This window comes from Lolium perenne, chromosome 4, assembly GCF_019359855.2.
Source record: "Lolium perenne isolate Kyuss_39 chromosome 4, Kyuss_2.0, whole genome shotgun sequence".
NCBI classification, from domain to species: Eukaryota; Viridiplantae; Streptophyta; class Magnoliopsida; order Poales; family Poaceae; genus Lolium; species Lolium perenne.
In genome coordinates this window covers 45,092,421-45,105,384 of record NC_067247.2, presented here as the reverse complement: position 1 = coordinate 45,105,384, position 12,964 = coordinate 45,092,421, and the positions used below count along the sequence as shown (strand labels likewise).

At 45.7% G+C, this 12,964-nt stretch overlaps 1 protein-coding gene across 1 annotated transcript in view; it reads right to left on the bottom strand.

Annotated features, from left to right (window-relative positions):
- Positions 1-258: 258 nt before the first annotated feature.
- The window catches only part of LOC127346735 (uncharacterized), a 78,514-nt gene continuing 65,808 nt past the window's right edge, over positions 259-12,964 (bottom strand). The window contains exons 3-5 of the mRNA XM_051373008.1: positions 1,560-1,891; positions 1,289-1,411; positions 259-622 (exon numbers count right to left, since the gene is read on the bottom strand). Coding sequence (XP_051228968.1) covers positions 476-622; positions 1,289-1,411; positions 1,560-1,891 — 602 coding nt within the window. The 3' untranslated portion in view covers positions 259-475. The remainder of the gene's footprint in view (positions 623-1,288; positions 1,412-1,559; positions 1,892-12,964) is intronic.

The following is a 12,964-nucleotide window of genomic DNA, read 5'->3' as shown; positions in this document are numbered from 1 at the left end:
TAGCACCGGCGCCGTCGAATTCGAGCGGGCCCCTGCGGCCAGTGAAAGGGTTTGGTCAGTTGGAGTAGACCAAACCCTGCATATATTAGAGTAGACCACATTTTTATTAAGATTGGTTTGGTCAGTTGGAAGTATACAAGATTTAGTGATAGATGTATAGGATTGCGTTAAGAGATGATGTCTATGATATGAGACTGTTGCATCATTTCTGCGTCACATAGAAAAAAAATCTAATGTAATTTGTCAAGAGATAGCCTGGAGGGTTGGAAGCGGCATAATGTTATTAAGACAAGCCGAAGTAGCACATTTACACACCGGTGATTCCGGTTTTCAGGATTCTTATTACAGCTTTTCGAATTTGGCAGCATTTTATTTTATAAGGGTATTTGCCACCACAACATAGGAAAAACATAGGAGCCCCCTACCAGTGTGAGAAGCCAGGACTTTGCACCGAATCTGGAGCACAGGTATTCGATCAGTGGGCGGACCGCTTAGAGATGTGACGTTCGATCTGCTTTATAAGCTCGTTCCTGTTGGCCCCAACCACGCGACTCACCTCCTTCCCGCCCTTCAGTAGTATGAAGGTCGGCATCGCCTCTACACGAAATGCTTTTGCAACCTCCTGCAAAATGGAATTCCATTACAAGAGAATAGGAAGACACCGCCCGCACCTCTGAATGCGCAAGCCGCCCTGACAGGCTTGAATCTGAAGTGTTTTCTTTTTTCCTATATGGAGCGAATAGCGACCTTCACTCTTGGAGCAAGGACCTACAATTTACGACTGGGTGCAGAAAAAGAATTTGCTTTCGCGATTTATGTCAATGCCCAGACAATGACAGCCACTGGCCATTGATGGAACCTTTGATTCCAGAGCCACTGATTTCCTATTCTGGCCGGGATGGAATCCATCCATGTTAGTGGGGTGGCATATACTGAAGCCATTAATAGGTTCTGATGCTGAATACTCAGATGAATCTGAAGTGTTCTGACGAGTAGAATCAAACGTCTGGCTTGAAATGAGCGTGCAATCAAACCTATGAATTGGATTGAGCGCTACTAACGATTTCCTCCTGTATAAGATTACACGGTAAACAGGAACAATTTGGTAATCTGATGCTGAATACTCAGATGATTCTGAAGTGCTGTGAGCAGTACAATCAAACAGTAACCGGATCGGGAACGGGAAGCTTGCCAGAGGAATACGCGAACGGAGAGGAGCACGAAAAGATCGATAACTAGCAGCATCTCAACCAGAGCAGGTCGGAACAAAATAAAGAAGCGTACGTACCGAGAGCTCGTCGACGTCGACCTTGGCGAACTCGGCGTCGGTGTTGCTGCAGGACAGGTCCTTGAAGATGGGCTCGATCATCTTGCCCGGTTCGGACCACGCCGCCGAGAAAAGGACCACGACCTTGGCTCGGGCAAGCAGCGAGAGAGAATACCTCAATTGGTTAGATCCGGAGAAGAGGCTCCAGCGCATGCAGGGGATTTCTAGCTACAACGATCGATCGAACGGAAAGAAGTCAGAAAGAGGAGAAGGCGGTGTGGTCTCGTCTCACCAGGATGGAGGCGTCACTCCCGACAATTTCCATGTGCTTGTCCCACCTGTCTTTGGACCGGAAGGTGACCACGCGGCTAGGGGAATCGCCGTCGGCAGCGGGGCTGCCGGTTTCCGACGAGAAGAGGGAGCCCATTTTTGCTTGATCTTGCTCCGTTCGCTGGCTGTGGCCGTGCTGCGTCTCGTCGTCCTCGTCAGTCTCTCTAGCGCTTTGTTTGTGTATCAGGCTATCAGCGCTGCATGCGTCGCGCTGCGGACCCGTCCGCTTCTCCTCCACTTTGGTCCGCGTGTCATTCGCGTGGGCTCCCTCCTCCGTGTTGGTTTCTATATGTCCTTTATGGATATGAAAGTGACTTCCACTAAAAAAAAGGATATGAAAGTGACTTTTCTGACATGCTTTTTTTTTCTCAAAAGAAAAAAGAAATGTGCTGACCACCGGATTCTCCACAAAAAAACTTACCTAATGATATAGTCGAAGCGAGACTTAGCGTGACAATTTCAGAAATTCGTCCCTGCTAGAGACCGAATTCTCATCGTTGGGTACGCCAAGATATGCGCACGCTGTCCAATAAAAAAGTAATTTTGAAAACCCGTTGATCTTAAAAGTGACAACTTCAACAAACCGTAAAAAGTACAGTTAGTTAGTGCAACAATTCACCACTGCAGAAGAATGTACAATGGTTTGGAATGCAACATTCTTTTAGCAATTTAGCTAACCTTCACGTCATCTAAAATTAACAATAAAAATAGGAAAATGATTGGAAATCCATTTTGGCTCATACGTGTAGATGCACCTATTACCAAAAAAACATATTTTAAAATGTCTAAAAAAATTGAACAAAAACTAGGGGGGTGTACTTCCACACATTTTATGCATGCAAAAAAAGTGTTTCGGAAAAATATTATAGTTTGTGGCATGTGAAAAAAAATGGTGCTCCAAAAAAGTTTTTATGGGACATTTATTTGTCTTTTTACACAGGTCACACAAAATGTTTTTCCATGCTAAACTTTTGTGAGCTAACATGGGATGTCCGGATACACATTGAGAAGTTTTATTCGATTTTTTTTAACATTTTAAATTGGATTTAAAATTTATTTTTCCAAATAGCTGTAGATACACCTATGAGCCAAAATTCCATGTCCGGAAAATGGTACAATTCTTCCGGGGGATCAGGCCCTCGCAACCTTCGGGTGTGTTGTCGTGCAATGGAATATATCGTGGGGCTGATTTTACCTGGGGCCCACGTTCCTCCGCTCCACTAAAAAAATATCTTTGTTTGGTCTTATCCTTCTCCCCGACTACATCCTCCTCCCAGCTTCTCCTGGCTAAGAACTGATGCAGTGCCGAACATGCATGACCGCAGCCCTGCCTCACGCCTCGTCCCTACTCCGGCGGCCCCCGCGCGAGTCTGTCGCGGAATTCGTCGCGCCTTCTCTTCTCCCTCTCGCCAATCTTCCTCTATTTGACCTCCCTGACCAAGGTTGTTCCCTTGCCTCCACACCTTCGTCCCGAAGGTGACCGAACCAGCTGGACGAGGAGGTCGCGTCTGTTGCTGATGCGGCGACTGGTGTCAAGGGAGCGGCATGACGGATGGCAGACCGGAGCTCGCCCACCTTGCCACCGGGAGGTCATCGTGCTTCTCTGCACCAATGTCGTCAAGGGAGGGCCTAGCTTGTCGCGAAGCTCCGGCCGGCTCCGACGCCGAAAACAAGCGGCAGCACCCCGCACATGCTCCTCCTTCCTCGACCATCTCGTGCTGACACCGCGCTTCTCCGTTAGTTTAGCCTTAGGCCTACGGTCTTGCTACCGGTGGAGGCCGGTTTTGGTACCTTAGGCCTCCAGCGTTGCTACCAGCGGAGGGTGCCTTGTGCTACTAGTGGAGGCCTTCTTTGCTACCTTAGACGTCGGGCGTTGCTGCCTTGGACAAAAGGAGTTGCTGCAAGCTTGGACGGTGTTGTTGCCGGCTGTAGGCGAGGTCTTTATTCATGTCTCCGAGGATTTGCAACATATGAATAATTATTTTGCTACAACTTTTTTGCGGTTTTGCTACAATTACATAATATGTTTGCTACGGGGGTATCCGGCGAGGTCTTCGGTGAGTTCTCCTGCGAGTTCCCCGACTATGCCTCCGACGACATCCATTTTTGCTATAATAGCACCATTTTTTGCTACGAGCTCTCTGGCAAGTTCCCCGTCTATGTCTCCAACTATATCCACTTTTGCTACAATAGCACCATCGTTTGCTACGAGCTCTCCAGCGAGTCTCCGGTGACCTGTCCTGCGAGTTCAGTCTTTTTCTTTTATTTCGTGAGTAAACTTTTTTTTACAATGAAACAAAAGCGGGAAAATCCTAGGCTAGAACAGTTATAGCCTTGACAAGCTAAGATAAGTAATTTTTCGATTAAGGATAATAGCACCATTTCTTTTATTTCCATTAAGATAAGATAAGGATCTAAGATAAGTACTGCAAAAATTATCTTACTTTTCAGAGCTAACTAGCCTCATACGGGGCTAGAAAAATCTTGCCGCACGGGGGGAGAGCCGATTCGGCTCGCTTCCGACGGCAAACTATCCACGAGCGAAAAACATCCCATGATTCGCACTTTCCGTTTGACATAGTCATCTCTAATGGACCTGCCAAAGAAGGTACCCGGGGTTTACTGGAGGCCCACGACCCGAAGTTTTACATAGTTTGGAAAGGTAGAATTGTATTAGGAATATCAACTTGTAAATATCGCGGAACGGTTCAGAAACCCTCCCGAACTCTGTAACTTGTACATCATGAAACCCTCGGCTCCGCCTCCTATATAAGGGGGAGTCGAGGGACAAAGAGAGGATCGATTCATTGTTTTACGCAACCCTAGTTTTCATAGCAGTCGAGTACTTTTCCGGCTGAAACCTTCGAGATCTACTTGCCCTCTACTTCCAACTAAACCCTAGTGTACAACCCGTAGGCATTGATAAGTTAATCCCATATCAATTGGCGCCGTCTGTGGGAATTACAGGCGACAAGGCTCTGATCTCGATGGCACGTTCGACATCATCAACATCTTCGGTAGCAAGCAACGCGATGGATAGAGGTAAACAGATCGAAACCACTCTAGTCGATTTTGTTCCTCACCCACCCTCCCGTATGGATGCATATGCGTATCTGGAGGAGCCCATGGACATGGCGTTCGGGATGTTTCACTTCCGCGTCGGGAAGGAAGGATCTCATCGTCTCGCAAGATCGGATTCGGCGAGATCGGGTGCAGCTGGTTCCGGTTCATCGGGATCAGTTTTATCGTTCGAGTCTGGCGATGAAGAGATTTCGTCGGCAATCTCCACCAAGCTTGCATCAAGCAGTGAACTCATCAAGATCTTCGGCAACATATCCGTCGGGTCGTCTGCGGACTCAAATATAAGCAGCGATTCCGACAGCGTCGACGCTTTCGATTTCATCGACAGATCTACTTCTATTCATGAGGTTTTCGCCGATCTAGATGACGGTGTCACCAATATCGACGACAATCAAGCTTCTACGCATCACCAAATATATGCCATTGAGGAGGCAAGCCGAACAGAGCCGGAGACATCAGAGGCTTTCGACGATGTGGGAAACCCATATGTTGATCCCGCCGATCTCAGGAGAGGTTTAGGCACTAAATACATTGGGCCTACACCGCGCCTGAGGATTCAACTTCCACAAGCAGCATGGGACAGAGCCACAAGAGCCATGGATGGTACGGAACCAATGACCACAACTGCTACGGCGGAAGAGTTACAAGCATACCAATGCAAACTCGCCCGTGTTGGAAGAGAATTAGAAAAACAGACAGCCGATCTAAATAGAAGAAGAGAGGCAGCTGCCGAGTCAAGCAGGCGAAGGGCGGAGTTGAGCCGACAATCAGGTACTTCGGGAGATAGTCACAGAGCAGCTCGAAAAGGAGCAAGATCTCGGCTGCAAAATATACCTGAGGCCGACAGGGAGAATTTAATCCAAAACCTCGACATGTCCTTCATGTCGATCGACACGAGAGGGAACATTATCCCAAAAACCCCGGAAGCAGGATATATGGCGACACAGGCCTTCATACTGGCGAACAGGCCACCTGCAGGAGATCCAAGAGAGGCATTGTATAACATGGCTTTCGCAGGAGTAGGAGTCATGGGAACTGCGTTCGCAAGTACGAGCACACCTCCCGAAGGTGTCGCAAGACAAAATAGTCCACGACCTACAGGGGCAGTCCAACCACCCCCAAGAACGTCGGCTAGAGATACAGTGGCGCAGACACGGGTTGACATGGCGCGACAAGAAAGGACAGAACGTCGGCAATCACCTGAAGTAGATGACGAAGATCTGTGTGGACTCCCCTGTTTCACTCGACGAGTCCGCAAAACGCGAGTACCATCAGATTTCAAGTTGCCTGATAGTTATAAGAAATTCGACGGATTGCAAGATCCCGAGGATTGGTTGGTTGATTACCTGGAGACAGTAAAATTGACGGGTGGAACTAAGGCGACAGCTATGCAAAGTATTCAGGTGCATCTAAGTGCCGCAGCTCAATCATGGGTCAAGAAGTTACCACCTGGATCTATCGACAGTTGGGAAACCTTCGAAGACCTGTTCGTAAAGAATTTCTTGTCCACGTGCAAGAAACCCGCGTCAATAGAGGAGTTGAGAGCCTGTCGACAGAAGTATGACGAGTCGATGAGAGCGTATATACAGAGATGGAATATTATCAAAAACTCGGCAGAAAATGTATCTGACGAGAGAGCGATAGATGCTTTTGTCGCTGGGATCCGAAGGAAGGACTTCATCGAGGACCTCGGAAGGACTAATCCAAAGACAATAGCAGCACTCATGGAGATAGCTAATCGGTGGGCAGATGGAGAGGATGTTGTCAACAACAAGCGACATAGGTCGCCAGAAGAGGATCGTAACAGAAACTTCCAAAATAGACGACGTTTTCCTCGTCAGTATTCAGATCACAACGGTCCCGGCCAAATATCGGCCGGCTTCCGCGGAAATAATGAAGGAAACAATCGAGATGATTATCAAAAGAGTGGTGAGCAGCGGGATGGTCCCCGCCAAAATAGGCAAAATAATGGTCCAAGGTTCCAGAGGCCGTACATATCTCCCGAAGATATGATGAACGGGCCATGCCAAATGCACTTTTACCTCCACAACAATGGAAAGAGGCAGTCAGGACACTTGCAGAAAGATTGCCAAACTTTTCAGGCGTTAAACAGATTTGCAGGGCAGGCCAACGCACAGGCAGCAAATAGATACCCTCAAGGACAAAGGAGCGAGGTCCACCTTCCGCCTCCTCCAGCAATTACGGAATAAAATCGGCACCAGCTCAGAATAGCGGCAGCACCACACCCGCCTCTGTATATCGATACCAACGACGCGGTCTCAATGATTCAGAAGGCCAGGCCATCCAACAGAGCTCAGAAAGTAATTTCGCGACAAGTTTTTATGGCAGAGAAGATGCCTCCACCAACAATAGAGTATCTAAATTGGCCGGGACAGGATATTGGCTTCACCATAGCGGATCACCCGCAGCAAGTTCCTCGACCAGGGCAATCAGCTTTAATCTTACCAGCAGTAATCGTAGGATTCGACGTGTCGAGAGTATTTATAGATGGCGGCAGCAGTCTAAACCTTATGTACGCAGATACATTGAGGAAGATGAATATATCCTTGGCGAACTTAAAACCAACGGATACGCGTTTCCATGGTATCACACCAGACAAGCCAAGTTATCCATTGGGGAAGATCAATCTCGACGTTCAGTTTGGAACCCGAGAGAATTATAGGATCGAGAGGCTGGAATTTGAGGTCGTGGATTTTCCATCGCAATACCATGCTTTATTGGGATGACCCGCATATGCCAGATTCATGGCAGTACCCCACTACACGTACTTGTTGTGGAGGCTCCCTGGACCCAAGGGACCAATAACGGTGAAAGGTAGTTTTGCGCTAGCGGATAAGTGCGACAAACATTTCCATCGCCTGTCGGAAACTTTCGGGATGCAAGCAGAGTATATGGCGTCAAAGCTGACAACAGATTACGACGTGTTGCCAGACGTCGGGAGGCCGCTCAAGGAACCAACCTTTGATACTACCAAGAACTCGAAGGAAGTGCAGATACACCCGACAGATCCCAAAAAGACGACAGCTATCGCCACCAACATGGACCTCGCATAGGAAAGCGCCTCGTCGAGTTCCTCCGTGAGCGCTGGGAAATCTTCGCATGGTGTCCAGCTGACATGCCAGGAGTACCCAGGGAACTTGCCGAGCACCCCTTAAACTTGGATCCATTGGCTAGGCTAATCAGACAACCTCTGCGGCATTTTTCGGAACCAAACCGCAAAGCTATGCTGTCAGAAATCAATCGACTCAGAGAAGCTGGGTTCATTAAAGAAATAAACACAGAAGCCACCTGGGTATTAAACCCAGTGCTGGTCCCAAAGAAAAACATAGAGGTCCTTCGCATGTGCGTCGACTTCACGTGTCTAAATAAACATTGTCCAAAGGATCACTTTCCCCTCCCAAGGATCAATCAAATTATCGACTCCACGGCAGGTTGTGAACGTCTTTCCTTCCTGGACGCATATTCTGGTTACAACCAAATTCGGCTGAAGGAAGAGGATGAAGTCAAAACAGCTTTCATCACCCCTTATGGCGTGTTTTGCTACAGAACAATGCCCTTCGGGTTGAAAAACGCGGGTGCAACATACCAGCGGATGATGCAGAAGTGCTTAGCCACGCAGATTGGCAAAAACGTCCAAGTATACATTGACGATGTCGTCATAACAACAAAGGAAGGATCAACATTGATCGATGATCTCAGAGAAACTTTTGATAATCTCGACAAATTCTGTCTCAAGCTAAACCCGACAAAATGTTCTTTCGGCGTCCCGGCAGGAGAACTTCTCGGGTTCCTGGTGTCAGCAAGAGGGATCGAGGCTAACCCGGAGAAAATACAGGCAATCGTAACAATGCGGAAACCAACAAAGTTAAAGGAGATACAACAGCTAACTGGACGAGTCGCAGCTTTGAGCAGATTCGTCGCCAGGCTAGGAGAAAAGGCGTTGCCATTTTACGCCTTGATCAAGCAAGGAGAAAAGTTCGAGTGGAACAAAGAAGCGGACAGAGCCTTCGAGGATCTCAAGCGCACAATATCGACACCCCCGATACTGGTGGCACCCAAGGAAAAGGAGCCTCTCCTGTTATACATTGCGGCCACCCCTCAGGTGGTCAGCACGGCACTTGTGGTTGAGCGAGAGGAAGAAGGGAAACTACATGGAGTACAAAGGCCGGTATACTTCATCAGTGAAGTTTTATCGCCTTCAAAACAGAGGTACCCGCTGATATGTCTCCAACGTATCTATAATTTCTTATGTTCCATGCTAGTTTTATGACAATACCTACATGTTTTGCTCACACTTTATATCATTTTGATGCATTTTCTGGTACTAACCTATTAACAAGATGCCGAAGCGTCAGTTCCTGTTTTCTGCTGTTTTTGGTTTCAGAAATCCTACACAGGAAATATTCTCGGAATTGGACGAAACAAAAGCCCACGGCCCTATTTTCCACGGAGGGTTCCAGAACATCGAAGAAGAGTCGGAGATGGCCAGCAGGGGGGCCACCCCATAGGGCGGCGCGGCCAACCCTCCTGGCGCGCCCAGGTGTGGGGAGGCCACCCCCTGGCTCCTCCGAGGCCGCCCTTCCGCCTATGTATTCTCCCAGAAGTAAAAACCCTAAGGGCATCGGTCTTCCTCCACGAAAAGTTACGTAGCCGCCGTCATCGCGAAGCCAAGTTCGGGGGATAGAAGTCTCTGTTCTGGCACGCCGCCGGGACGGGGAAGTGCCCCCGGAATCCATCTCCATCGACACCACCGCCATCTTCATCGCTGTTGTTGTCTCCCATGATGAGGAGGGAGTAGTTCTCCCCCGAGGCTGAGGGCTCTACCGGTAGCTATGTGGTTCATCTCTCTCTCCCATGGTGTGATCTTTATGTGATCATGAGCTTTGTGATCTAGCTGAATATGTAGATGTTACTCTTGTCTATTATGCACTATAGAGGTTACTTTAATATGAACTCCGGAGTTACTCTCCACGGTGTGATGGTGACGGTGTGCGCATCGTGTGTGATTCCTTTATGAAGTTGTGGAGCTTGTTTACTCCGGCTTGGGGTGTGCTTTTATAGCCCTACACAATGAATGGTGTTTCTTATCCAACAAGAGAGTGTTTAAGAGTAGCATTTATTTATTCAATTATGTGATCATTGTTGAGAGTGTCCACTAGTGAAAGTATGATCCCTAGGCCTTGTTTCTAAGCATTGAAACACCGTTTTCAACAAGTTCTGCTACATGTTCGCTTGCTGCCATTTTTATTTCAGATTGCAATTACTACTTATAATCATCCATATTACTTGTATTTCACTATCTCTTCGCCGAACTAGTGCACCTATACATCTGACAAGTGTATTAGGTGTGTTGGGGACACAAGAGACTTCTTGTATCTTAATTGCAGGGTTGCTTGAGAGGGATATCTTTGACCTCTACCTCCCTGAGTTCGATAAACCTTGGGTGATTCACTTAAGGGAAACTTGCTGCTGTTCTACAAACCTCTGCTCTTGGAGGCCCAACACTGTCTACAGGAATAGAAGCGTGCGTAGACATCAAGCTATTTTCTGGAGCCGTTGCCGGGGAGGTAAGGTAAAAGTATTCACATCCTCCGACTACTAAGCTATTTCCTAGCACTGTTGCCGGTGTGTGAGTGCTCGAAGCTATTTCCTTTAGATTCTGCAATTATATCTTTTTGTTTCTTGTTTTTATTTCACTAGTTAGGCTTAATGGAAAACAACAAAAAAATTAGAGATCTTTATGAACTTTATCTTGTATTAGGACATGATGTGTTTGAAGAGAGAATTAAAAAACCCATGGAACTTTGTTTGCAAAATAGTTGTAGCAATGTTATTAGCATGAACTCTTTGAACACTATTATTTCTAATGCTATGGAAGAATTTAAGCTTGGGGAGGTCGGTTTTGATGAAAATGATATTTTTAGTCCCCCAAGTTTTGAGGAGAAAATTTTCTTTGATGATACTTTGCCTCCCATTTATGATGATTATAATGATAGTGGTATTTTGGTGCCACCTACTATGGAGGATAAAGTTTATTATGATTATACCATGCCTGCAATTTATGATGATTACAATGATAGTTATGATAGTTTTACTCCCACTATTACTAATAAAATTGATTATGCTTATGTGGAGAGTAATGATACTTTTATGCATGTGGATCATGATAAGAATTCTTTATGTGATAGCTATATTGTTGAGTTTGTTCATGATGCTACTGGAAATTATTACGAGAGAGGAAAATATGGTTGTAGAAATTTTCATGGTACTAAAACACCTCTCTACATGCTGAAAATTTTAAAGTTACTCGTGTTTTATCTTCCTATGCTTGTCACTTTGTTCTTTTTGAATTTATTTGTGTACAAGATTCCTATGCATAGGAAGTGGGTTAGGCTTAAATGTGTTTTGAATTTGCTTTTGATGCTCTCTTTAGCTTCAACTCTTATTTCTTGGGAGAGCATCATTAAAATTACTGAGTCCATCTTAATGGCTATAAAGAAAGCACTTCTTGGGAGATAACCCATGTTTTAATTTTGCTACGGTTTTATTGTGTCTTGGAGTTGTTACTACTGTAGCAACCTCTCCTTATCATGTTTATTTTGTTTTGGTGCCAAGTAAAGTCTTTGATAGAAAGTTGATACTAGATTTGGATTTCTGCGCAGGAACAGATTTTTAGCTGTCACGAATTTGCGTTTATCTCTCTCTAGAAAACTCGTAAAATGCTGAAAAAATTCATGCGTAATCCTCAGATATGTACGCAACTTTCATTCAACCGGAGCTTTTCCATCTGAGCATGTTAAGTGCCTCGCAAAAATTCGTCTTTACGGACTGTTTTGTTTTTACAGATTCTGCCTTTTATTTCGCATTGCCTCTTTTACAGTGTTTGAGTGGATTTCTTTGCTCCATTAAATTTCAATAGCCTTGGGTAATGTCCAGAAGTGTTGGGAATGATTGTGTCCTTGCTGAACATGTGAATTTTTGATTATGCACTAACCCTCTAATGAAATTGCTTTGAGTTTTGTGTGAAGGAAGTTTTCAAGGATCAAGAGAGGAGGATGATATAATATGATCAAAAAGAGTGAAAAGTCCCAGCTTGGGGATGCCCCCCGTGGTTCATCCCTGCATATTTCACGAAGACTCAAGCGTCTAAGCTTGGGGATGCCCAAGGCATCCCCTTCTTCATCAACAACTTATCAGGTCACCTCTAGTGAAACTATATTTTAATTCCGTCACATCTTATGTGCTTTACTTGGAGCGTCCGTGTGCTTTTATTTTCGTTTTCTTATTTTCATTCTCTGAATAAAATCGGACCCTAAACATCCTTGTGTGGGAGAGAGACACGCTCCGCTTTTTCATTTGAACACTGGTGTTCTTTGTTTTTACTTTTAATGTTCGTGGCAAAAGCTGAAAGTCGCTGCGCTTATTGTTATTTGGTTGGAAATAGAAAGTGCTTCATGTGGTAGTTGGTATATTGTCTTGAATAATTTGATGTTTGGCAATTCTCAAGTTGATCATGTTTAAGCTCTTGCATCATGTAGTTTAAATCTATTAGTGGAGAAATACCGTAGAGCTTGTTGAAATTTGGTTTGCATGATTGGTCTCTCTAAGGTCTAGATATTTTCTGGTAAAAGTGTTTGAACAACAAGGAAGACAGTGTAGAGTCTTATAATGCTTGCAATATGTTCTTATGTAAGTTTTGCTGTACCGGTTTATACTTGTGTTTGCTTCAAACAACCTTGCTAGCCAAAGCCTTGTACTGAGAGGGAATGCTTCTCGTGCATCCAAAACCTTGAGCCAAAACCTATGCCATTTGTGTCCACCATAACTAGCTACTATGTGGTATTTTTCTGCCATTCCAAAGTAAATTGCTTGCGTGCTACCTTTAAAAAATTCATTCCTTGTCTTTGCAATACATAGCTCATGGGAAAGTAGCCTAAAAACTATTGTGGTAATGAATATGTCGCTTATGTATTCTTATAAGTTGCTTGTTGAGCGGTAACCATGTTTCTGGGGACGCCATCAACCTGTCACACCTTTGTTGAATATCATGTGAGTTGCTATGCATGTTCGTCTTGTCTTAAGTAAGGGAGATGACGTGGGCATTACCCTTCGGGTAACCGACGTTGCCCTATCCTGTATTGACTAGTTGGAGGCCCATGAAGGCACTTGGAGGCAAGGCGACCCATCCGGGTGGTGCACCAGAAGATTCCTTGACAAGCAAGACAAAGCAGCGGCTGAACAAGGAAAGATTAGATCTAAAATTAC